Source organism: Eschrichtius robustus, chromosome 4 (assembly GCF_028021215.1).
Source record: "Eschrichtius robustus isolate mEscRob2 chromosome 4, mEscRob2.pri, whole genome shotgun sequence".
In the NCBI taxonomy this organism is placed as follows: Eukaryota; Metazoa; Chordata; class Mammalia; order Artiodactyla; family Eschrichtiidae; genus Eschrichtius; species Eschrichtius robustus.
This window is the reverse complement of record NC_090827.1, coordinates 121,440,253-121,466,243: the sequence shown is the minus strand read 5'-3', so window position 1 is coordinate 121,466,243 and position 25,991 is coordinate 121,440,253. Positions and strand designations below refer to the sequence as shown.

General features: G+C 40.6%; 1 protein-coding gene across 1 annotated transcript; it reads left to right on the top strand.

Annotated features, from left to right (window-relative positions):
- Positions 1–1,137: 1,137 nt before the first annotated feature.
- Positions 1,138–19,132, top strand: ETNPPL (ethanolamine-phosphate phospho-lyase). The gene is made up of 13 exons (XM_068543290.1): positions 1,138–1,352; positions 4,092–4,210; positions 4,477–4,636; positions 5,856–5,930; positions 9,528–9,618; positions 10,549–10,665; positions 12,203–12,285; positions 12,887–13,112; positions 14,014–14,168; positions 14,849–14,938; positions 15,149–15,279; positions 16,525–16,592; positions 17,932–19,132. Exons 1-13 carry the CDS (start codon positions 1,297–1,299, stop codon positions 18,058–18,060), a joined length of 1,500 nt encoding a protein of 499 aa, XP_068399391.1. The 5' UTR covers positions 1,138–1,296; the 3' UTR covers positions 18,061–19,132.
- The last annotated feature ends 6,859 nt before the right edge of the window (positions 19,133–25,991 follow it).

Here is a 25,991-nt window from a genome sequence, read left to right as displayed (position 1 = left end):
AGGCTTTCTCTGCTGTTTTTCAAAACACAAGGAATGAAATGATCTCATCTAAACTCTATGGCTAAGTAGTTGCGTGACCCTGAGCAAGATTTTACCTTTCCTGTACCTAGCTGTTCTTATCTACAAAACAGAGGGGTTAAATCAGATGATCTCTACTTCATCAAATAATTTATGATTTAATGTTATAGTTAATTAGGTTTCCTTCTGTCCACATACTTAACTTCAAATTTGATCAGTGTGAGAAGATCATCTTAAAGAAGTCAAGAAACCTAGGAATGAATTCCAAGTTCACCATCAGGTAGATCTGTAATCACTGTTCCCATATGTTAAAGGGGATGGTAACTCAGGCTCATCTCCCACAGGGTTGTTTTGACGACTGAACCAGATAAGTCAAGTGAATGTTTTGTAATCTGTATAGTTTCAGAGAAATTAAAAGTGCTATTATTGTTAAAGCAGATGTCTGAAACACGGTATGTATTATCCCTCCCAACAAATAACAGGCTGAGGCCCTGTTATTTATCCTTAGGGCATAAGACTTGTTACTTTTGTTGAGTAGATTATGGTATCGGAATATGCTCAAAATGAGAATGGAGATGAACCTTCTGATGTCTCCAGAGAGAGCCTCTCTTTGAATGTTTACAAGAAAATAATGGGAGAAAGAAAGAGGGAAGGAAGGAAGGGAGGGAGGGAGGGAGGGAGGAAGGAAAGAAGAAAGAAAGAAAAAAAGAAAGAAAGAAAGAGAGAAAGAAAGGAAGGAAGAAAGAGAGAAAGAAAGGAAAGGAAGGAAGGAAGAAAGGAGGGAAGAAAGAAAGAAAGAAAAAGAAAGAGAGAAAGAAAAGGGAGAGAGAGAAAGTGGGAAGGAGGGAATTCACAGGCAGAGGAGGAAGAAAGGCCATGGCAAGGCAAATTTAAGGAAATAAAAGGCGAGTTAGTAGAAGTAACGGGTGGGGAGGCGAAGTGGGCAGCAGGGCAGGACCAGGAGCCAGTTAGACTCGGGGCGGGGGGCTGGGGTGGGTGGCGACTGAGTGGCTAGTCCAGCGACTTGCCAGGCAGGCACCCGGCGGAGGAGGAGGGTGAGGGTGGGGCTTGGCGAAGGGCAAAGGCTGGGCAAGACTTAAAAGGGAGATGACCCTGCCTAGTTGGTGCCGCCTTTGACCTCCGACGCCCGGGGCAAGGGGACCCAACGGGGGAGAACGGGAGAAAAGGGCCACCGCTGAGACAGTCCCGCGGGCTCGCGACGGAGGCGAACGGACCGGAGAGGGGAGACCCCCTGGGAGCGCCCGGCACCCCGCCACCATGTGCGAGCTATACAGCAAGCAAGACACCCTGGCGCTGCGGAGGAAGCACATCGCGTGAGCGCTCCCCAGCCCCGAGGAGAGGCGCAGAGAGGGGGAATCACCGGCGCGGGGGGCGGAGAGCCGCAGCGGGGCAGGCAGCGGGCGAGCGGGCGGCTGCCGGCGCCGTGCGGGACTGCCACCCGCCCGCCGCACCTGCGCACGCGCGCCGCCGCCCGCCCGGAGCGCCCCGCCTCGCCTCCGCCCACGGGGGCTCCCGACCAGCCGGCTCCAGAGCGGTCCCCGCGCTCTGCAGCCCGCCGAGGGGGTGAGGGCTGCCGGCCGGCCGGCTCCAGAGCGGTCCCCGCGCTCTGCAGCCCGCCGAGGGGGTGAGGGCTGCCGGCCGGCCGGCTGGGGGAAGTGACCGTGAAGGTTGAGAGCCACTGAAGTAGAACACCATTCCAGGGATGGGCTCTGGGAGGGAGACGGGCAGCTCTCCGCCGCTCCCACCACCTCGAAAGCTTTAGGACACTGAACTCCGAAATATTTTTGACGATGGCTATGAAAACTCATTATGACAACTTTTGTTTAAAGTGAACTTTTTCTTCTTGCACGCTTGGTTAAGAAGTAAAAGGTTAATCCAGCCAGTAAAAAAACTTTGAAACCACTTTCTTAAGAGTAAGATGCCACTTACTCACCTTGGTCTCCCCAGCTGTGCCCTCATTACAATTTAAAGATGCAGTGTTTTCTCCGGTCTACTTTTGTTTTACTCGTGTTATAGACGACTTGGTGAGCGTACAGGACCGAACCTTAAGTCAGACCTGGGCTCTGGTGCTAGTAGTGTCAAGTTACCTTGTGATCTGATTTGAGATTTGATCTGATCTCAACCCAGGAGGTTTCTAGGTGGTTTAGGAGACTAGTTAAATCTCTCTCAACCCCCGCAATAGGGTCAAAATGGTCAGATACCTCATCACCGGATCACCTCCTTCCCTTTTTCTAATCAGCACTCCTTTCTGTTAGTTTTCAATCCTATACAGTTAGATTCCAATGAAAACCTAATGATTTCTGACGTGAGCAGAACAAATGCTGTGAAAGGAGGAATGGTAGCCATGGAATGACTGAGAAAGAATTTTACCTGAAGTCTGAGTGAGAAGGTGGGAAGTACATTAACAAGGAGGCAAGGTGAAGTCCGAAGTTTTCAGCCCGCATTCATAACGAAGGGTTTTTCTGGATTTTAACTTGTAGGTATAAACTAACAGCTGAATTTGAACCAAGAAGGAATTCTCATTAAATATTAGTTTCATTTTAGCTGATGATGCTAATCTTAGGCAATTTTAAAATTTAATTACCTATTCACAATAATCACAATACTTTCTAAACAGTTGCATATCCATTTAATTAATATGTATCTAATTACCCTCTAAACTACCTCCAATGCATGTGGTATTTTTTGTGCATGCAAAATCACCAAAATAAAAATAATATTTTGTTTTAGTTTCTAAATGTCCATAGAACCAAGTTCAGAAATCTTTGTGATGTTTCTATGTTGCTAAAATCTGTACTCCAGACAGCCATCCAAATAACCAAAAATATGGATGACTTTTTATTATGCTGAAAAGAGTGGGTTAAAGGGTTAGAATAATAATTGGACTTTATTATTTAAGAAAGGGAAATCCATTTGATGCAGGACAAATAACAATCAAAAGACATGAAAATGATCTGTAAAATCTCCTGCGTAGTATTTAACACTAAGTTATCTGTATTTAGCTTTTAGTGCTATTCATTTCTCTACAAATTAGACTAGAGGGAGAGATTAGATTAGCAAGCAAGCCCTGTTTTGGGCTATGGCATAAGACAGTCTACCTTTTTTTTTTTTTCTTCCAATTTTATTGATATATAATTGACATACAGCACTGTATAAGTTTGAGTTGCACAGCATAATGATTTGACTTACATCATGAAATTATTATCCCAATAAGTTTAGTGAATATCCATCTCATATTGATACAAAATTAAAGAAATAGAAAAAAAATTTTTTTACCTTGTGATGAGAACTCTTAGGATTTGCTTTCTTAACAACTTTCGTGTATAACATACAGCAGTGTTAATTATCTTTATCATGTTGTACATATAAATTATATCCCTGGTATGAGTTTTTCTGAGGTTATTTTTGAAGTATAATTGACCTACAACACTATGTTAGTAACTATTACACAACATAGTGATTCAATATTTCTGTACATTTCAAAATGTTCACCATGATAAATCTAGTTACGATCAAGACAGTCTACTTTCAAATTCTGGTTTTCTCACTGGCTGTGTAACCTTGAAGCAAGCTTCTTAATTTTTTGGTGTCTGTTTCCTCAACTATAAAAATGAGAATGATAATAACTCATTGTTGGGAGGATCAAATGAGATAATATTTGTAATAGCTGTCAGTTCCTGACACATAGGAAGGCTCAAAAAAAAAAAAAAGTTTGTTTTTTTTCCTGGTTGAACAAAATTTCTCAAAGGCAAATTAGTTATTGGTTTGTGTAATTAGAGCTGTCAGAGTTGATCCATGTGCCTCTAAATAGAGTTGTCAGATCATGGCAAATTTAATATAACAAGCATAAGAAATGTGAGCAGTGTCACGGATGGGGGATTAAGGTAAAAGGTTCCAGGCTAAAATGAAATGAACAAAAAAGTATGTCACCCAGGTTGTGTTTTCCCTTTCTTTTACGTAATTGTAATTTTCCACTGATTGTGACCTTCATTGAGAAGGAAAAACACTGAGCAGTCCTACCAGACCAATGTGTTTCCTTTCATTATTTCTAGGCCCTCCTGCAAAGTTTTCTTTGCTGCGGATCCCATCAAAATAGTGCGAGCCCAGGGGCAGTACATGTTTGACGAGAAAGGTGAACAGTACTTGGATTGCATCAACAACGTTGCCCATGGTAATGTGCTGTCTTTGTCGTGCCTTGAGGGATACGTTTCTGGAGTAAAGCAGACTTGGCACCGTTGATATTTGTCCCAGGAATTGCAGTGGCTGCAGTTCCTCGGCTGAACAGGGCCAGTAGTCCTAGGCGGGGAAAAGCTAGAACAAAATGTGGGAGAGGAACAGGAGCAACCTTTTTTTTTTTGCTTGCTTCAGAATGCCCCTCACTTCCCAGGCATTTAGATTTGTAACTCATTTTGGGGGCTTTTGTCTTCTAAATTTTAGTGGGACACTGCCACCCAGAAGTGGTCAAAGCTGCCCAGAAACAGATGGGACTACTAAATACAAATTCTCGATTCCTCCACGACAACATTGTTGAGTATGCCAAGCGCCTGTCAGCAACCCTGCCGGACAAACTCTCTGTTTGCTATTTTACAAATTCAGGGTATGTTCTGAGGTTTTCCACCCATCCCCATTCCCACCAATCTCTTTGTTTCCTCTCTTTTCTGTTTGATTGCTGGTGGAGTACAAATATCTAAAATGGTTTCCTGAGATTCTTGCCGTTTACTAATGACCCCACATGGGGGACCTGACCATTCTCGTTCTTTTGCTTTGGCCCACCAGCCCTTGGTAGATAAGATACCTGACAGCATGTTCCAGGACTCCTGACACAGCCTATAACAACAGTCCCATGATTAACAAGTGCATGCCACTCAGCTTTTTATTACCACAGCTTCCTTGGTGAAAGATGGGGAAAGCATACCCTTAAGTATCCCTAAAGGATAGATACTTGGGTTGTAACAAAATATTGGCAAAAATATTCAAGTCTGGTGTTCATGTGAGAAACCCTAACTAGTCAAATGGCACCCACTTCTCTGGGCAATAGAGTAAGTAGCTAAAGAATCTAGATGAACCTAGATACTTCTTTCAAAGCATGAATGAGGAATTTTGGCAAAGAAAGAACTCTACTAAACAAGTTATATAAGTTTTACAAGATTTTTGATTGATCTGTTTCCTTAGGTAATAAGCATTTCCCCAACACAAACACAAAGGAGGAATGAGTCAATTCAAGTGAATAGATATGTCCATTCTATGGAATATTATGCAGACATTAAAAAGTATGTTTTTGAAAATACATGTTTAATGACAGGAGAAAAGCTCACCTGTACAATGTTATATTGGGAGGAAATCTGTCTATACAGGATAAATTTAAAATGATATATATGTACATATGAATTAAAACTATTAGAAATCCTGTGAATGTTCCATTATGATTCTGTGATTCACTTTTCTCTTTTCAATGAGATACCTTAAAATCAAATAACCAGAAGATTGGTTTATAACCAGAAGATTTTTCTTTTTTCTTTGTAAAGAATTAGGACATTTTAGGATCTAATTTGTTGTTCTAAGGCATTCTTGCCTTCAATAAATTAAATATAATATTTGACTTTCACTTCTGAAGAATCCTATACTGTCAAAGAGTGATTAGCCTTAGAGAGAGAGCAGTGTCACCAAAGACTGGAGGTGACAGAACCTGGAGTAGTACAAAGAATAATCTCGAAGTTAAACAGGCTTTGGAATCCTCAACTTTGTAAATAATGGTTTGAAAGAATTTTAAAAGGGCTTATGTCACATTGTCCCTTCTCTCTCTGCTCTCTTAATAGATCTGAAGCCAATGACTTAGCCTTACGCCTGGCTCGGCAGTTCAGAGGCCACCAAGACGTGATCACTCTTGACCAGTAAGTCTTGAATACAAGAATTCTAAGCAGGAAACGCCTTCAGAGACAAAATTATATTGATCCTCTCCATACTAATACCATAAGCATGTATGGGGGAGGCTGGATGTATGGCACAAGGATTTTTTTTTTATTACGTATAGGTTTCAAGGCCAGCTCAGGCCTGAAGGACACTTAATTCCTTCCAAGTACTTGGAAGCTCTTTTGGATGCTGTGGTCATGGTCTCATGGGCTTTACATGAATCAGGGTTTACTTTTCACACATTTAACTGTTAATTGAGCCACTGCAATGTGTGTGTAACTCCATCTTTTTCAGAATAAAAATATAATTTCTTAAAAATCCAAGCATTCATGTCACGATTGTGATTATTCACGTAATTAATTTAAAAGATAACAATTTAGAGCATATATTTTTTTCTTTTTTGGCCACACCATGCGGCTCGTGGGATCTTAGTTCCTCGACCAGGGATTGAACCCGGGCCCTTGGCAGTGAGAGTGTGGAGTCCTAACCACTGGACCGCCAGGGAATTCCCTAGAGCAAATTTTAAAGACAACAAATAGCCAAGTAAAAATAGTTCTTTCTCATTAATTTGTGATGTTTAATAGTCACTATTTAGTTTTACTTCTCAAAAATGAATTCATTATATTTTAAACAAGAAATTTGATAACTTCCATCTTCAGTGAGATTTAAAATTTTTTTCTACCTCTCCACCCCACTAATCTCAGACACAAAGGGTTGAATTGAACATGCACCTCATTTCTTACCCTTCTGTAGGCTTCTCTTGTTTTATGTGTTGGTTGGTGTATTCATTTTCTATTGTTGCTATAGCACATTATCATACACATAGTGGCTTAAGCAACATAAATTTATTCTCTTATAGTTCTAGAGGTCAGATGTCCAAAACGGGTCTCACTGGGCTAAAATCAAGGTTCAACAGGGCTGCACTCCTTCTGAAGACACTAGGGAAGAATCTGTTTCCTTGCCTCCACCTTCTAGAGGCTGCCTGCATTCCTTGGCTTGTGGTCCCCTCCTTCATCTTCAGAGCCAGACGTTACATCACTTCAGCCTCTGCTTCCATCCTCACATCACCTCATCTGTCTCTGACCACCATCCTCCCGCTGCCTTCTTTCCCTTATAAAAGTTCTTGTGATAACATTTGACCCTCCAGGATTATTGCTCCATTTCATGATCCTTAATTTAATCACGTCTGCAAGGTCCCCTTTACCATGTAACATTCTTAGGTTCTGAGGATTAGGACATGGGCATCTTTAGGGAGGGAAGGCATGATTCTGCCTGCCTACCACAGAATAGATACTGACTGTCCTTTACTCCCAGCTACCACAAGCAACACTGCAATGAGTGCCCTTATACATGTGCCTTTATGGACCTTTCTGAGAATTTCTTGAGGATAAAGCACCCAGAAACAAGACTGCTAGGCCATAGGGGTACAGGGTACGGTAAACATTGTTGATTTGACCAAATCCTGCCAGATCAGTCTCCAAAGTGGTTGCACACTCTACCCAGTGCATGAAATGTCCCATTTTCACGTATCCTCACCAAAAACTAAGAATATCCTACCTTCTTTTTTTCTTCTTAATATTTGCCGTCTAATAGGTATAAAATGATATCAAGGTTGTTTTTTTTTTTTTTAATTTTCAGGATTTTTTTTTCCCTTTTCATAAATTTACTTATTTATTTATTTATTTATTTATTTATTTATTTATTTATTTATTTATTTATTTATTCTTGGCTGCGCCCAGGCCCTCTCCAGTTGCAGCAAGTGGGGACCACTTCCCACTGCAGTGCGAGGGCTTCTCATTGCGGTGGCTTCTCTTTGTTGCGGAGCACGGGCTCTAGGCACGCGGGCTTCAGTAATTGTGGCTTGGGCTCTGGAGCACAGGCTCAGTAGTTGTGGTGCATGGGCCTAGTTGCTCTGCGGCGTGTGGGATCCTCCCAGACCAGGGATTGAACCCGTGTTCGCCACACCGGCAGGCAGACTCTCAACCACTGTGCCACCAGGGAAGTCCCTATCAATGTTGTTTTTATTTGCAATTTCTAATTATGAGTTTGAGTATCTCTTCATATGCCTACTATGCATTTGTGACTTCCTTTCTGAGAATTACCTGTTTATATTCTTTGCCCATTTTTCTGTTGGGATTCCCATCCTTGCTTTTGTGGTTGCATGCATAGTTTAGATGAGAGGATCTCAGCCTTGACTGTGTTTTAGAATTACCTGGGGAAATTTTCTTTTTTTAATGCCAGTGCCCAGGTCCCACTCCAGACCAGTTAAAGTGAATCTCTAGGGACTTCTCTGGCAGTCCAGTGGTTAAGACTCTGAGTTCTCAACACAGGGGATGCTGGTTTGATTCCTGGTCAGGGAACTAAGATCCTGCATGCAGCACGGCTCAGCCAAAAAAATTAAAAAGAGAGAGAGAGAGAGAATCTCTAGAGGTGGATTCCAGGAAACGGTATAGATTTTAAAGTTTCCCAAGTGATGCTAATATGCAGATAGACTTAAGAACCACCATTTTGCACATTAATCTCTTTTAGTTTGAGACATTTCAAATGTTTTTTCCCAATCTATCATCTGTCTTTTAACTTTGTCCATGGTATCGTCCAACATTCAAAAATTTGATTAAATCAAATAGTTGACATTTTCATCCTATGGTTTGGTTTTCTAAGTTTTGTTAATATCTCTCCCCCCAAAACACACCCATCCCCACCCCTCAGATCACAAAGATGCTCTTCTTTATTTTCTTCTACTACCTCTATAACTACTCCTCGTATTGACTCCACCAAGAGGCCGCTGTGTTACCATTTACGTATGGCTGTGTCTCTGAGCTCACTTCTGTCCCAGTCGTGACTTTGTTCTTATGCCAATACCATATTAATTTCATTACTATGGTTTTGTAGCATGTCTTAATCTACGGTAGGGGACGTCCTCCCTCTTTGCTTTATCTATTCATGGGCCTTTTATAATTTCTTTTCCAGGCCTCCCAATTATATATCTCTGGGCAAGAAACATAAAAGGGAATATCATAGCCATCTGTATTTTAAGTGAAAGAAAGGAATTTCGTAGCCACTTGATTACCTCTTAATCTTAGTTCTTTTTGAAAAGACCTCCTGTTCCTTACCAACTTTCATTTGAGCAATTGGATATCCCTTTGAAACCATCCCAGACAGAAACGCAGCCCATTCTGTGATATAAAGTTGTTTTTAAAATTTACTAGAATGTAACTATCAAATACATTTAAAGAATACATACATCTGAAATTTCTCATGAAGCTATAGAAATTAATGTTTTACATTTAGATAATCTAATTTAGCAGAGCTAATACAATCCAAAGAAATTAAGTTTTTTCCTGCTAAAAAGTAACTATCTGTGAGGATACGTACTTGGCTTTCTATGTGTTTTATTACCTGAATCAGGAGAGTGGGACAAATTAATGGCCAGTCCTACCATGAAAAATTAGATTCCATATAGTTAAATCTGGCACCAATGTTGAGATTCTCCCTGGATGATGTGCCGTACTATTTTTCATATACTAGAAAAGCGTCCTTCTTTGAGTGATTTTACTTACCGGCCTTTTTCTTTTCAGTGCTTACCACGGTCACCTATCATCTTTAATTGAGATCAGTCCATATAAATTTCAAAAGGGCAAAGATGTCAAGAAAGAATTTGTGCATGTGGTAAGTATCTTGGAATCCAAGAATCAGAATGTTTCTACTGGAAGAGTGCCCAGTGATAACCCAGTCCAATCCTTGCATTGAAATGAAACCATGAAAAAGGAAACTAAGATCTAGAGCAGTTACAGATCTTTAGCAAAGATCTGTTTGCTAAAGACAGAGAGCTAGTTAATGACAAGATGTGGTTTAAAATCCATTGATGAGTACCATACAAATTAGTATAGTGGTAGTGATAGCTCTTATTCACAGCTCTCATTTTATTTTTCTTGCCCCTTGATGTTTAAATTACTTTTTCTATCGCTGAGGCCTATTTGAAACTCGGAGTTGCATCAAGTGTGTATGACTGTCTTAAAATTACTCTATGCTAAATTATTATGTAAATTTATTAAGTAAAATAAATATCATTTAGTAAAGAAAATAAAGAAAGCAAGCTGTTGAAACAGTAAAACTCATTTGGCTTAATTAAGGATCAGTAGACGTTTTTAAGAGAATCATTAATACATTCTTTCAAAATTTTAAGATCTGAAATTAACGCTAAGGCACTCTAGTTTTCTGAATGATTACAGTTTGCTATATAGTTGGTAAGTGTTGGTTTATTTTCAATATAGAATTGTTAATACAGTTTCCATTCATTGAAATTTTCAAATAACATAATCACACTTGTTGTTTGAATTTGCCCCTTATGTGACTAGGGATGCAATCTTGACTTCTAAGGGCCTAGGAGCAAATCCAAGCTCCTGTTCAGAATGCAAAGATTTCAAGTCTCACAGAATTCAGAAATGTTAAGGAAAAAGAGCAAAAGAACCTAGAGTCACTTAAATCCACGAGTCACCTTTCTACAATATTATACTCCTGGAGGGAAAGGCCCTTTCTTAAAAGCTCATTTGTCCAGGAGACAAATCATGAGAAACTGTTATCTTTTGATGTTTTCAGGCACCAGCTCCAGATACTTACAGAGGAAAATACAGAGAAGACCATACAGACCCGGCCAGTGCTTATGCCGATGAAGTGAAGAAAATTATTGACGAAGCTCATAACAGTGGAAGGAAGGTTTGTATTTATAGCTTTGGAAACACTTTAATATCTTTTATAAAATAGATTGAAATCATTTTGATACGTTGGAGAGGTGGGAAAGGATTAGATCTCAAATCCCTTTCTGTTCTTCTCTGGTTACGTTTTTACTTAGTTCATATTTCAAAAAGTACATTATTATAGTCATGCCTCTAAGACTATTTTTATTTATCCTGGAAATGTAATTACTATACCTGTTTCAGAACTGGTGGTCTAATTCTGACCTTCCCACTGGGATGCAGACTCTGGTCCAAAGTGATAGGAGGAGAAAATTAAGAAAGGTGATAGCCCACGGACAGAACATTCCAACTGAGAGTAGCACGAGGGGCTAATATAAGGTGAAGGGAAGGAAGAGGCAGGGTGGCCCTGGGGCCTTGAGGCCACTGCAGACTCCTGGACCCGGGGAGCCTTGGCTCTTCCCTACAACTGGTTCAACTTTCCTGAAGCCAAAGAGCCTGCGTAAGACAAGGCAGGAAAATGTTCTTCCCTTTTGGGTCTGCACTTCTAAAACAAACAAGAATCCTCCCAAGTAGGAAAAAAGAGTTTCCATTTTCTCAGTCTTCACCCTACTGTCTTCAGCTTAACGGTAATTCTCAGCCCCTTCAGGGGTTACTTACATGGAGTTTTAATGTGATTTGACACATGCTTTGCCTTTCAATTGGCTTATGGCATCAACATGGCAATAAAAAAACTTTTTAATTGAGATAAAAATGAAGCCTGTGTGTTTTCCAGTTCAAGTATTTTTATCTTAATGACTGGAAAGTCATTTGCCTTTCTTAACTATTTCTTCTTTTTCTTCCCATTCGTTTTTCATATCTTAAAAGAGGTAGTCTGGACTAGATCCTTAGTTCTCCCCTTTTTTTTCTTAATTGAAGTATAGTTGATTGCTTGACTTCTTATCTCATGCTATTTCTATGCTTTCTCTTAATTTAGTGTTACCTGTTTTTACTTCTCCTTTCTTAGCCTCTAGAACACGTCCTCTTTAGTTCCTTCGTGAGCTGCCTAATTTTGTTAAGTTGTAAGCCTGGTTCAGGGCAAGAACCAGAAATATAGCACAATAACTAAGGTTCGTGACCACCTCTCATCTCCTTAGTGCAAATTCCAGGCTCGGGCAGTCCTAATTTACCAAGCTGAGCAAACAGGCACCCCAGCGATGCATTTGGAACCTGGGTAAATTTTTAGAGGTTCATATTAAAGACTGATCAAAACATCAGTCTTATTCAGTTGTTCCTAATGAAAACACTGCATTTAAATTAATAATGGAGAAATGGAAGGCACCCTCTCCACCATTTTCTCGTGGTGGTTTCATTGGTACCCTAAAATTTCAGAAACTAATGCTTCAGAACTCTTGCATTTCCAGCGTGGACATCTTTTTAATCAAATGGCCAATTTGTCTCTTGCCATGGGTCCATTCCCAACCATTTTTTAAGTCACCTGCTCTGTAAGAAGTCCTCTTTTTTTAGGGGGTAACGGGAGGAGGACCTAATGGACTTTGACCCCATCTTCTCTTGTATAGATTGCTGCCTTTATTGCTGAATCCATGCAGAGTTGTGGCGGACAAATAATTCCTCCAGCAGGCTGCTTCCAGAAAGTGGCAGAGTATGTACTTGGGCATCCTTGGTCAAACTGAAGGCACTGTGACAATTCTGTAGGGCCATCCTGGTTGTTAAGATATTGAAATACTTCCAGACTAGCTGGTAAATAGCCACCTGGGAGTGCCTGCCACCCAGGACTCCTGGAACTCCTCCACCTTCCCAAGATCCAGCAAATAAAGGGTTTACACATGGTCCAGCAGGGCGGCCTCCAGAGCTGTGCTCGCACTACCCACCTGGCATCTTCTCTGATTAGTTGGTGTCCAAGTTTTACTAATTAGTAAAAATTTGAAGATTAAACCTGCTGAACACTACTTCTTGTTCACTTCTTTTTCTTCCCTATTAAAATACTGCAGTAGAGCTCACTTTAAGCAGCACAAACCCAAACAATATAGAATATATCTAATCTGGAAATTATGTGATTATGTTTCAAAGTCAATGACATCACATAGATGTCATTGGGGATTTGAACACTGAAATGTTTTTAACAAAGATTATAGACTTCAGGTTAACAACATTTTTTTAAGTTTTCAATAATCTGTTTCTTATGGGAGGGTTTGGGGACTCTCGGTGACCTGAAGGCATCAGGCTGCCCTTTTGCTTTTCAGATATGTACACAGAGCAGGAGGTGTGTTTATAGCTGATGAAGTTCAAGTAGGCTTTGGCCGAGTTGGGACACATTTCTGGAGTTTCCAAATGTTTGGTGAAGATTTTGTTCCAGACATCGTCACAATGGGAAAACCAATGGGCAATGGCCACCCAGTGGCATGCGTGGTAACAACCAAAGAAATTGCAGAAGCCTTCAGCAGCTCTGGGATGGAATATTTCAATACGGTAAATTTAGACCTCCCCACTTTAATGCTAAGAGGGAAAAATAATGCATGTTCTTATGTTTCTTTCCAATGTAATAAAGAATAAATCTCACTGTTGCCAGCTAACCACGCCAGGACCCTAGCCAAACTTTGATCTAACCATATTTCATTCTGACACAATCCTCCTTGTATTTTTTTCTTGTGTATCTTTCCCCTTCCTAAAATGTTTCTATTAATTGTTCCAGTGACAGATGGCTGCCCTGCTAAACTCTAGAGGTTATGATATTTCATTAACAGATAATATGATCTTTTTTGTTTTGCATCACATTTAAATTCCCAAAACACTTCACTTAGATGATTCACTACTATAAATGTTACAGGGCTGTCATAGAAGATACTAACTAAATTTCTATCTTTGGGAAATTTTATTTCCTTGATTTTACCCCTAAGACTTATAAGCTTTAAGTTTGGAAAGATTATTATAGTTTGTGCAGTATGTATAATAGGACTTGTTACAGCTAAAAGTTAGAGTCAAATCTAAGAACATAAATTATTTGGAGAAAATGTCATTGCTTAGCTTTTTTCACACAGATATTCAAGCACTGAAACCCACATCCCCCTAACTAAACCACACTCTGAAATCCTTTATTCCCAACACAATGTCTGTTTTTGGTTTGGATGAACTTATAAATTCCCCAATAATCCTTCATACCAGTTTTGCAGTTATATATAATTTAGAATTTTATTCTCAATCTTAAATGAATAGAATCATGTTATATTCTAAATCTAAGAAACTAATATCACAAGGGAAATTTTTATTGAAATTATATCTTTACTTGCTTATGTATGAGCCAAATTTCTCATAGATGAAGCAATACCACAAATTCAACTATTCTATTTTCTCATTTATCTTTTTTCCACAGTATGGAGGAAATCCAGTATCTTCTGCTGTTGGTTTGGCCGTCCTGGATGTAATTGAAAATGAAGACCTTCAAGGAAATGCCACAAGAGTAGGGAATTATCTCACCAAGTTACTGAATAAGCAGAAGGCTAAACATACTTTGATAGGAGATATCAGGTATATTTATCATAAAGTTGTCATGCAGTTATTCATTTGTCCAAATGAAAATTTGTTATATTTTATCATATAAATTTAAAATAAGTTAACACAAAACCAGATCTAGAAACACTGAAAAAACAAAAACAAAACTCATTTTTCATCCAGAACCCAGATATCATCACTGTTAACTTTTGAGTATATATCTTTCCTGATTTTTATACTTTTTTGAAAAAAATTAAGCCAGGATAATTTCAGCAGGCAAAAGATGAAAAGAAGGAACTTAAGGTAACTCTAAATGATCTATTAAAAATATTAAAAATGACATCCAAGAAAACACTATTTTTCATATCTATATGAAAACATTTTCATATATATATGTAAAGATTAAAGATTTGTCATAGTTGATGTCCTGAGAAGCTAAATAGCATGACAAGTTTGTTTTTAAGCCTTTTTTTTTTCTTTTACAATTAAGAGAAGAAAGAAAAACTGGATGACAAAAACTGACTTGATTCAAAAACTAGGAAGTCCTGTGGACACTAGATTGGTATCTTGGATTAATTAGAACTAATAACAACTACCCTTTAAAGAAAATCACATTCAGCTTCAAATCAAACTGAAGTTTTAGGACAGCGTTAATTTTTTGTGACAATGCAGTGCTTAATAAAGTGTGTCAAGTTCCCTTTCTCTACCTCCCTCAGGGGTGTTGGCCTTTTTATTGGAATTGACTTAGTGAAGGACCATCAGGAAAGGACCCCCGCCACAGCCGAAGCTCAGCACATCATCTACAAGTAAGCACACCCCTCACTCGTTTGGTATCTTGGCTTGAATGCTTTTTTTTACTTCCTCTCATCTCTCCAAATGAGAAAATTTTAAGACTCGTGCAATTACAAATGTGGGCTTCTTGCATGTGAATATGAAAGTGCTCTCTGTTCACATCATTCTGAAATAATCTTAGTTGTCACTTGTATGCACTCACATGTATTTCCTGCACTCATTAGGATGAAAGAAAAGCGAGTGCTTCTCAGTGCCGATGGACCTCATAGAAATGTGCTTAAAATAAAACCACCTATGTGCTTCACTGAAGAAGATGCCAAGTTTATGGTGGACCAGCTCGATGAGATTCTAACAGGTCTGTCCACAGATCTTTAAATAAGATGCCCTCACCCACACTCTGATCAGACATGACAGTGCACCTTGCACTGGCAGAAGTGAAGAAGGGTGGAAATGATTGTATACACTTATATTATCATTTATTTTCACTTTTTAAAAATAATTGCATGTCTTCATTGTACCATGCACCACAGATGCTGCAGTGTAAGAGTCTTTGAGCTTTGTACCATGAAAATATGGGAAATGCTGTTAATAAAAATTATAAGCTAGAGACTTCCCTGGCAGTCTAGTGGTTAAGACTTCGCCTTCCAATGCAGGTGGTACAGGTTCGATCCCTGGTCAGGGAGTTAAGATCCCACATGGCTCGGGGCCAAAAAACCAAAACATAAAACAGAAGGAATATTGTAACAAATTCAATAAAGACTTTAAAAATGGTCCATATCAAAAAATCTTTAAAAAAAAAATATATATAGGCTATAGGTTAATATAGTTATATAGTTATCATTTGACTTTGTATTTCACTTATTACAATTTAATTTTTGAAGACTTATGTTTGTCATTCAGAATTATAGCCTGTCATAGGAATTCATCTTTTGTTTACCTCTATTAAATAATTAGGTTAATTTATTTTTCTGTTATGAGCATAAATTGAGATTAACAAGTAAGGTAACAATGTAAAACCATATTGAAAAACATAAAGCACTGTCAAATGTTAGAGCTTTTAGTTATATTTTTAAGATTCTACTTCTCTGCTCCCTCTCAGCCTCTTGGGGTTGGGATAAGGCTAAGCCAGGAATCAGTACAGCATACAAAATAGATCATTACTATTTGGAAAGTTGAGAGTCAGCCCCAAGTTATTTGTAATACGGTCACTGTCTTTGGACCAAAAGACACCCAAACTTGGCCAACAGTCCTGATTCCTTTGGTGCCTTGAAGGGACAGGTGGAAGAGACTATAGGTTGGGGCAAATCTGTCACTATTACTTAAAATTCAGCTCAGAGCTTGAGCATTTTTAGTGGTGCGGCTAAAGAATTCTTTTTTAACAAAGTGAACAAGGCAGAGCTAACATAAGCTCAGTGCCACTTGTAATGATGAAATGCTACAATAAAAGTTTAAAAGCAGCTATTTTAACAGTGACACTTTTTAAAAACATGTACCTCTCTAGTTTTCTTTAAGGGTGTCCCTATAGTTACCAAAATGGGGTGTTTTTTTTTAAGGACTTTGATGTTCTTCTGTCTTGTCCGTTGTAACTTCCTTGACATAGGTTTAGAAGAAGCCTTTGGAGCCAAAACTGAGAGTGTGATCTCTGAGAATACTCCATGCAGAACCAAGGTAAGAGTCAGTTACTTAATATTTAGGGCAAAAGTTTAAAATTGGGGGAATTTAAGAAAAAGGAGTGCAAATTTAAAAAAATTGTACAATGACCTCTAGAATAAAACCCACCTTTGCTAGAGTTGGCTTACTGTTGCACTTTTGAGTGCACAATTAAGGCAAGTGCCTTACCACTTGACAAGAATAAAGCCAAAGAACCATTCTTACAGGATCATTCCTATACTCTGCCACCTCCCCCACCAGAAAAAGTCAAAAAAAAAAACCCTCAGGCTTGCAAAGAGGGCCTTCAAAATATAGAGAGAGATAAAAAATGTCCTAAGCTCCTTCCTGTTTGTCTGAGGGATGCCTGACACTGACTCAAAGTCCCACACACCACTCTTTAATCAGCAAAAGCATCAGCAGTGTGGCTCCAAATGTCAGCGTTTGGTCCTCAAGTGAACTAAAGTAGAAACTTCGACTGGCGGCGGGGCCTGGGAACCATCTGGCGTGGAGTGGCCTAGTTTCCGCATTTGATGTGCTTCCAGCAGAGGGCTTCCCCATTCTCTCCCTGAGCTGCCCAGGGTGTGAGAAAGAGCTCCCTCGGTCGGGAAACAGAAAGGCAAAAACTTGAGAGGCTTTTTTGCATAATTAGTTATTCGTTTATGACTTCGATGCATAAAGGATCACTCAAGACCGCCTGCACAACCAGTGTAGTCAGCAAAGTCCTTTTCCTGAGTGAAAAACATGAGGCCCTTTGAGTGAGAGAGCAAGTGATTTGCTAACGGGACGCTTCTGTCTCTTGGTGCAAACACAAACCAATGCTAGAAATCCGTGCCTCTCTGATGCCTGAGAGTGGCTTATTGAGTCTGGGACAGAATCACAGCTGTCAGGACCAAGCAAGCATTGAAAAGGAGCTTACAGGGACTTGGTCAGGGAACTAGATCCCACATGCCGCAGCTAAGAGTTCGCATGCTGCAACGAATATCCCACATGCCGGCGCAGCCAAATAAATAACTAAGTAAATATTACAAGAAAAAAAAAAAAAAAGGAAGAAGAAGGAAGAAAAGGAGCTTACAAAAAAAGGAGTTCCCCACCAGAAATCCCACTTTGAAGTTAGCACGCGTTTCTGAAATTTTGGCTTGCAGTCCCAGATTTTAGGTTGACATCATATTTCATATGTCTGGGGAAAATAGTAGTAATCAGGGTTAGGGAGGAGCAACGGGCATTGCAGTGCTGTGTTGTGTTGTGTTCTCCCGCGTGCCCTGTTGCCTGTCGGCCTGTGGAGTCAGCCCTGCGGAGGCTGGAGGCTGGGCGGGTTAGAGGCGGGCTGCCTGCTGGAGTTCCTGTGTCTGTCTTGCAGATGCCTGAGGAAGCCCACTCGGAATTGCTCAGTGACGGCAGCCCGGACCCGAAAGAAAATCCCAGCCGAAAAAGAAATGGATTGTGCACAGATAAACATTCACTGCTCAGTAAGAGGCTCAAGACATGAGAGACGAGCATTTTACAACAAGATAAATGTCCAGAGTTACACAGAATGAATGGAAGTGTCCTTTCTGTTAAAAGCTCTATTATACCCACCAAAGGAAGAATCTGCATTCCGTTCAGACATATAAATAAAGAAATGAGTAATAAGAATAATCCAAGTGATAATCAAACCCTGTCAAGATCTAGCCTCTAGCCTGTTAATTCCTTACTTGAGATTTCTGAAAGTACTTCATTTATTCTACTCAATTTCAGCTTCAAATGGAATATTTATTAAGTTGGCAGTTTTACTTCTCATGTTTTAATATTTGACATGACAGAGCAAAGTACAGTAGTAGGTTCCTGAACTTTGGAGACTATGAATTCTTTAATGATTTAATTTATATATATTTATGGACTATAATAAAATAAAAGACGATGTAAACCAAAAAAAATTTGACCAGAAAAATGTTTACCGTTCCTTTGCGGAGAACATTGGGGTAGTAAAATCAACGCCATTTGGGAAAAAATCACATACGGCAAATGTGAAGAAATGAATGAATAATTTGGACTTCTGTTGGGGAACTAGGTTAATCGTGGTCCTGTGGGGACGAGGGTGGAAGTGAAGAGGCCAAACAAGGAGTACACCCAGAAACACTCCTAAACGTGATGTTGGCAGCAGAAGCAGTAGCCAAAGCGCTGCATTCACAGTCAGGAGACCTCGGCTCTGGATACTCAGACTGTCACCTTGGCAAGTCACTTACCTGTTAGGTGAGAAATTAACTTTCAACCAATCATCTTCCTCTTCTCATCCAGCTTATCGCCTTTGCACAACCCCTGACACATAGAGATACACACATTTCTAACCAGAGGTTGGCAAAGGGAAGCGAGGAAACCCAGAACCTCAAGAATCTCTTCCTTAAAAGTGCTGGTGCCATGAGACATCCACTTGGAGGCTCATGTACTGACCTGGAAGAAATTTGACTTTTAGCCTTGACTTCCCAGTATCTTATTGCCCTCCTAACAGTTATTAAGTTTTGTGTGTTGGTTTCTGTTCTGTAAAGAAGAGATAATAATTTTGTTAGGGCTGTTGCATGAGAGCTGAGAAATAAATTAGATGTAAAAAAGCTTCCTTTCTGAGTTCATCATAAGTTAAAATGCTGTCAAAATGCAAAGTCTCATTATTAAATAGTTTTTCCTCCTAAACATATAACTGACTGTGGATCCAAGCTGGATAGTGCTGAGATGGATTCCCAGGAGCTGGCGGAGAGGAGAGAATATAGAGGTCTCTGTGGTTTGCCTCTAGGGAACAAGATTAATTCCAAGACAAGCAGACTTTTCACAGCGCAGATCAGCACTCCTGTGGGCACTCGTGTGCTCAGAAAGTGCTTGTCTCCTTAAAACAAGCTGCTGCCACCTCGGCCACTGTGGCCATTCTGCTCGTGTGTCATTATGCCTTTTGTGAGGTGGCTAATGTCGAAGGCTGGGCTGATGTCAACCGGCCAAGTTATTTTGCCCTCTTGGTTGTTCAGTGCCTCTTCTGGGGTGGATGCTTTTTGGTGGACATTAACATGTGATAGAGAAAATCTTTACATGTGGTCTTTATTCCATATATTCATTCATATGCCCCTGCCCAATATCTCCTTTTGCCACAGACCTTCTAATTCTTTCAGGCTCCTGACCAGCTATGCAGCCATTCACCATTCTAGTTACCATCCAGTTTGTAGAAGCCAAGTCAGCTAATTAAGAGAAGAGATGATAGGGACAGCGACCCCTGCATCCTTTAGATTTTTAAGAGTGGCTCATGATTTCTTATATATGATCACTTCCCTTGCCTTTCCCCACAAAGTGGATGACCAGGTGCACCACTCAAAGTTCTAGCACTGGGAAGACTTTTCCTTGCCACTGTCTCTCAAGGCCACCACCGAGTGCACCTGTAATGGGGCCATCATTCACTTTACTGCAGCGATAGATCCCTGATTCTTCGTAGGGTTTATCTCCCACCCTCTTGAGCAAACATGTCTTACTGAGGCCTCCAGTAGACTAGCTGGCTCTCTTTCTACAGGATCAGGATGTTGTCATCTATGTAACAGATCACCATGATAGTCTTCAGGATGCCCAGATGGTCCAGCTCTCTTCAGACCAAGTTATGACAAAGGGCAGGAGAATGAACATAGCTCTGCAGCAGAAGTGTAAAGAATACTGTTGTCTGTTTCATAGGAATGTCTGATTTTCTTTTCTGATGGGGTTAAAAATAAGCACTTTCTTCAAATTAATGACCACATGTGATGGACACGAGGCTTTCTGAATCTGCTGTAGCAGCACCATCACGTCTAGCATTGCAGCTGCAATTGGGGCTACTGCTTGGTTGAGCTTACAGTAGTGTATACTCATTTTCTAGTTATCCTCTAGTTTGTAGATGCCAAGTCGGCTAATTAAGAGATGATAGGGACAGCGACCCCTGCATCCTTTAGATTTTTAAGAGTGGCTAATCTCTACTATCAAGGCCCAGAATGTTCTATTGTCTTTTTTTTTTTTTTAACATTTTTTATTTCTTTAATGTGTATCTATTTTATTTATTTATTTTTGGCTGCATTGGGTCTTCGTTGCTGTGCATGGGCTTTCTCTAGTTGCGACGAGCAGGGGCTACTCTTCGTTGCGGTGCCCGGGCTTCTCATTGAGGTGGCTTCTCTTGTTGAAGCCTAGCATGGGTTCTAGGCACACGGGCTTCAGTAGTTGTGGCATGCGGGCTCAGTATTTGTGGCTCACAGACTCTGGAGCGCAGGCTCAATAGTTGTGGCGCACGGGCTTAGTTGCTCCACGGCATGTGGGATCTTCCTGGACCAAGGCTTGAACCCGTGTGCTCTGCATTGGCAGGCGGATTCTTAACCGCTGCGCCACCAGGGAAGCCCTGTTCTATTGTTTTTTACTTATCATCTTGGTTGGAGACAGTGAGGGCAGGTGTGTGGAAGGGCAGTTTCAGAGGCTTCCATGGGGCCTTCTCCGCTATAACAGTTTTTACTCCACAGGCCAGGGACCCGTTCTAGGGGTGACTCCAACTGCCAAGTATGTCCATCCTAATCATACTTTTGGGGACTGAAGAAACAACCACAGGTGGCCTTTTTAAAAAATATATTTATTTATTTATAATTTATTATTATTATTTTTTTGGCTGCATCGGGTCTTCGTTGCGGCACACAGGATCTTTCATTGCGGCGCGCGGGCTTAGTTGTCCCACAGCATGTGGGACCTTAGTTCCCTGACCAGGGATTGAACCGGCGTCCCCTTCATTGCAAGACAGATTCTTAACCACTGGACCACCAGGGAAGTCCAGGTGGCCTTTTCTAGTGAAGCCTTGAAGAACAGTGAGTTTCTTGCCGACATCCTTCTGAGAAGGGTTGGCACTCACCTGACTGAATGGGAAGACTTCCTTTGGGACAGTACAGGCGAGCAGGTACAGAGGCTTTACCCTGGGCTCACTGTGAATAGAGGGTGGAGGGGTGCTTCTCAGGGAGAGCAAGGGGAAAGCTCTATTTCCAAGACAGAACAGCAAGCTGAAGTAGAAAAGAAAATTCAAGACTTTCTCCTCATTGTTCTGAAGTAAGACATCTGTGCCTTGTTGAATTCCAAGTCTACATCTTGTTAGGTTTATTCAGAGGTATTTGATGTATTTTGGTGCCACTGTAAATAGCATCTTTTTAAATTTTTGTTTTCCAACTGTTCTTGGTGTTTAGAAGTTCAGTTGATTTTTGCATAATTGACTGATTTCAGTAAACTAGCTAAACCCACTTGCAAATTCCAAAAATTGTCCATTCTTTTGGATTTGTACATATATAATCACATCATCTGAGAATAATGACAGTTTTATTTATTCCTTTGTCATCCGTATATCTTTTGTTTTTTCTTTTTGCTTTACTCCACTGGCTAGGACATCTAATACGATCATCACCAAAACTGGTGATGGTAGACACGCTTGTCTGGTTGCATCTCAAAGAGAAAGTGTTCAACATTTTACCGCTAAGCCTGGTGTTTCTCCCCCTTGGTGCCCCCTACAGTGGAAGCGTAGGGTCTTAACCACTGGACCGCCAGGGAAGTCCCCAGCGTTTTAAAACATCGTTCCCTTGTGCTGTCAGAAAAAAAGAAAAAAGAAAAAAAAGTCTTTAAAAAAATTCTAAAAAGAAAGTAATCGTGGAATGGCAACCACAAGAAACCTGTCTACATAAGACACACAACTACTCTTAGGCAGGAAACGATGAAGTGCGCTCCGAGGTGTCAACTTGAAAACACCCACACATCCCACCCAGATGCTGAACAACTGTGTATTCCTTCCCCTCAGAGACTCAGGTTGAAGAAACTATGGTGAGAAAATGAAGGAAACAGACCTCCCTGGATGGGGGAGTTTTGAATTTGGTGTCTGACGGTGGGGCTAGGGTGGTCCGGGAAGGAGGCCATCCACCTCAGTGTGGAAAGTAGAAAATAGGAGGGGACATGGTCGGGCTCTGCCCTGGCTCCACCCTCGCCAGTGCCCTGGGACACCCAGTGCCTTCGGACCTCAGCTCCAGGTGTCCCCAACAGTAATAGCACAGTTTAAAAGGTCAGGATGAGAAAGGTAGGTGGGGACTAACAGACATCAGGCAGTTACTTTCCCACCACTCCTCCATTTCCAAGTTCTTGGGGCTAGGAATTACATCCAAGCTCCCTCTTAGAGCTGCTTCTCCCTCGGGGGCAAAGCCTGGAGGAGTTATCGTGTGGAGGGCGAGTGCCTGACTAGGTTTCTGAAGGCTGCTGCTCTCCACCTCAGGGCTCTTCCACCCCCATCCCAGCCCAGCCCCATTCCCTGATCTTGAGGGTTCTGAACTTTTCCCAAATACGTGCCCCACTGCTTTGGCTGTTCTTTTCTACGTCTCTATTGCACATTGCACTAGTTTCTGTGGAGTGTGTGCTTAGGACTGAATTGCTGAGTGCTTAGGGTATGTGCGTGTTCAACTTTAGTAGGCAATGCCAAACTATTAGCAAAGTCATTACCCCGATTTATATTCTTACCAGGAATTTATAAGAGATCCTGCAGATCCATGTCTTCTCTGGTATTTCATGTTGTCAGCAGTGCTGTTCATAATAGTAAAAACCTGGTAACACAAATGCCCCTCAGTGGTGAAGTAGATTAACAAACTATGGAAGATCGACAACACACCATTAAAAAATTATGAACTGCAATGCCACACAACAATATGGATAAATCTTATCAATATAATAATAAGTGAAAGATAAGTCCAAAATGTTACATACAGCAGGATACCCCCTTTTATAAAGTTAAAAACTGTACATGTTACCTGAAAAACTGGGTTCTCCTCTTGGTGGGTGTTGAGCCAAAAGGTACAACCAAGCCAAAGATCGGGAGAAGGAAGAGAACCATATTTTCATTAACACTGGCTTACAGATTTGAAACAAGAGGCGTGCTCATGTAGCTAAGGAAGTTGCCATTGAGGGGTCAGTGATGGAGCGATTAAGAGCCAATTTTACCGTGGACAGATTAAACCTTATAAATTATAAGTCGGGGAGGGAGGGAGATGCAAGAGGGAAGAGAAATGGGAACATATTGTATATGTATAACTGATTCACTTTGTTATAAAGCAGAAGCTAACACACCATTGTAAGGCAATTATACTTCAATAAAGATGTTTTAAAAAAAAAAAATTATAAGTCAATTAGGGAAAGGATTTTCTTCCTTTTCATGTGTTTGGTACGTATTATTTCTGAGAATTTATATTGGTCCTTGGGAGATGCATATAGGTGTGTGTGTGTGTGTGTGTGTGCACGTGTGTGTGTGTGTGTGTGTTTATTTTCCAACAGGTACCTCATGGACACTTAAAAGAATAACAAGTGTATCTGCATAAATCATCCTGGCAAGAAGTCCTTAAAAAAGATTGGACTCCAGTGGACCAATAACCACCCTATGTGCATCTTCTGGAATTGGCATGACAAAGCCCACTGCATACTATCCTGACGCCAACTAAACTACTCATGGTTGAATCTAAGTTTTTCCCTTTTTACAAAATATAATGGTGCAGAGTGACCCTTAAGGTGGAGGGGAAAACTGGCATTAAGGTTTCCAACCTTATGAAACTACTCCCAAATTTATCTTCTCTAAATTAAATAAACCCATTTATTCCAGGCTTTCCTCATAGAAACCTGTTTCCCAAGCACTGATTTATTTTTCTTAAATTCAAGTTTAATTACATATGAAGTATAATTTATACACAGTAAAATTCACCGTTTTAAGGTATGTAGATTGATAACAGTATATTCATATTTGACAAACATATAAGAAGAGTGCAGAAGCAGACTAAACCCCTTCTTTCTGATCTATGGTCAATGTGTTTGATTCCAGGAGCCATGGTTGTACCCATAGAGTGGCTCAGCTTCAGACCTAAAATGGATTTGAGAAGGTAGGGGTAGAGAATCTCGTGTTTCTACAGAAACACTCAGAGACACTCTTTGCTTATAATCCAGTCTTTTTTTATTATGATTCAATTATTTATTTATTTATGGCTGTGTTGTGTCTTCCTTGCTGCGCGCGGGCTTTTCTCTAGTTGCGGCGAGCGGGGGCTACTCCTCATTGCGGTGCGCAGACTTCTCACTGTGGTGGCTTCTCTTGTTGCGGAGCACGGGCTCTAGAGCGCAGGCTCAGTAGTTGTGGCACACGGGCTTAGTTGCTCCACGGCATGTGGGATCTTCCCGGACCAGGGATCAAACCCGCGTTCCCTGCATTAGCAGGCGGATTCTTAACCACTGCGCCACCAGGGAAGTCCCTATATCAAGTCTTGATAAGGAAATGTGAGGGTCAATTGTTTCTGTGGACAACACATGAGCTGGGTGTTTTCTTAACACCATTCAGGTTAAAGAGTGCCAGGTTGAGACTCCACACTACCCTTAAGAGTCAAGAACCAAAGTTCAATTCTTCGGAAAATCTGGGCCTTCCTAGCTCTTGGAGTCCACAGTCAGACGCGTGACAACTCAGGGTTAATTTAATCTTCTTTGTTCTAACCATTGAGGTCCTGATGCAACTGCTTTAAAAGGAACAAGGTGATGAATTTTCTCTGATATTCAAAGTTATAAAAGTAAGGACTTCCCTGGTGGTCCAGTGGCTAAGACTCCATGCTCCCAATGCAGGGGGCCCGGCTTTGATCCCTGGTCAGGGAACTAGAACCCACATGCCACAACTAAGAGTCTGCATGCCGCAACTAAAGATCCCACACTTGGCAATGAGGATCCCGCGTGCCGCAATGAAGACCCAGCGCAGCCAAACAAATAAATAAATAAATAAATATATTTTTAAAGTTATAAAAATAAAAATCCAAAAAGGCAAGATGGCTCTGATGCACTTGAATAAAAAATAAAACCTCTACAGTTGGAACTTTACATGGAGTTGGCCTTTCCATGAAAATGTGAAAAGTTATCATTGTTACCAAGAACTGCTTTGGGATCCTCAGACAATAGAATCAATTTATATATTCAATGGGAAAAATCTCCAGTGAATAACTCAAAATTATAACTGAACCCTCAAATTGAGTCACTTTATTTCTACATCATCATCATCATCATCATAAATTATTAAATAAGAAATCTATAGCTCTGAAAATAAAACCTAAGGGTTTCTCTAAAATCCTGTAATGTGATGGGATCCAAATATAAAGATATTTTGAATAAATAAGCTTTGTTCCAAAAACGCATGAAATCTTTTCATTGTGATTGTTTCCATGTGTCTATTTGAAAGCTTCACAGGTCAAGTCCAAGAGCGATAGAAAACAGTCTTTATTTTTTTAATGGCATGTTTGCATTAGATAGTCCTACATTAGTGTTATATCTGATCTGGCTTGATTCTGGGTGTTATAACTTGGGAGTGCAGGCTGACATGGCCCCTCAAGAGGGAGTTGCTGCCAGTCGGGGGAAAGAGAAGCA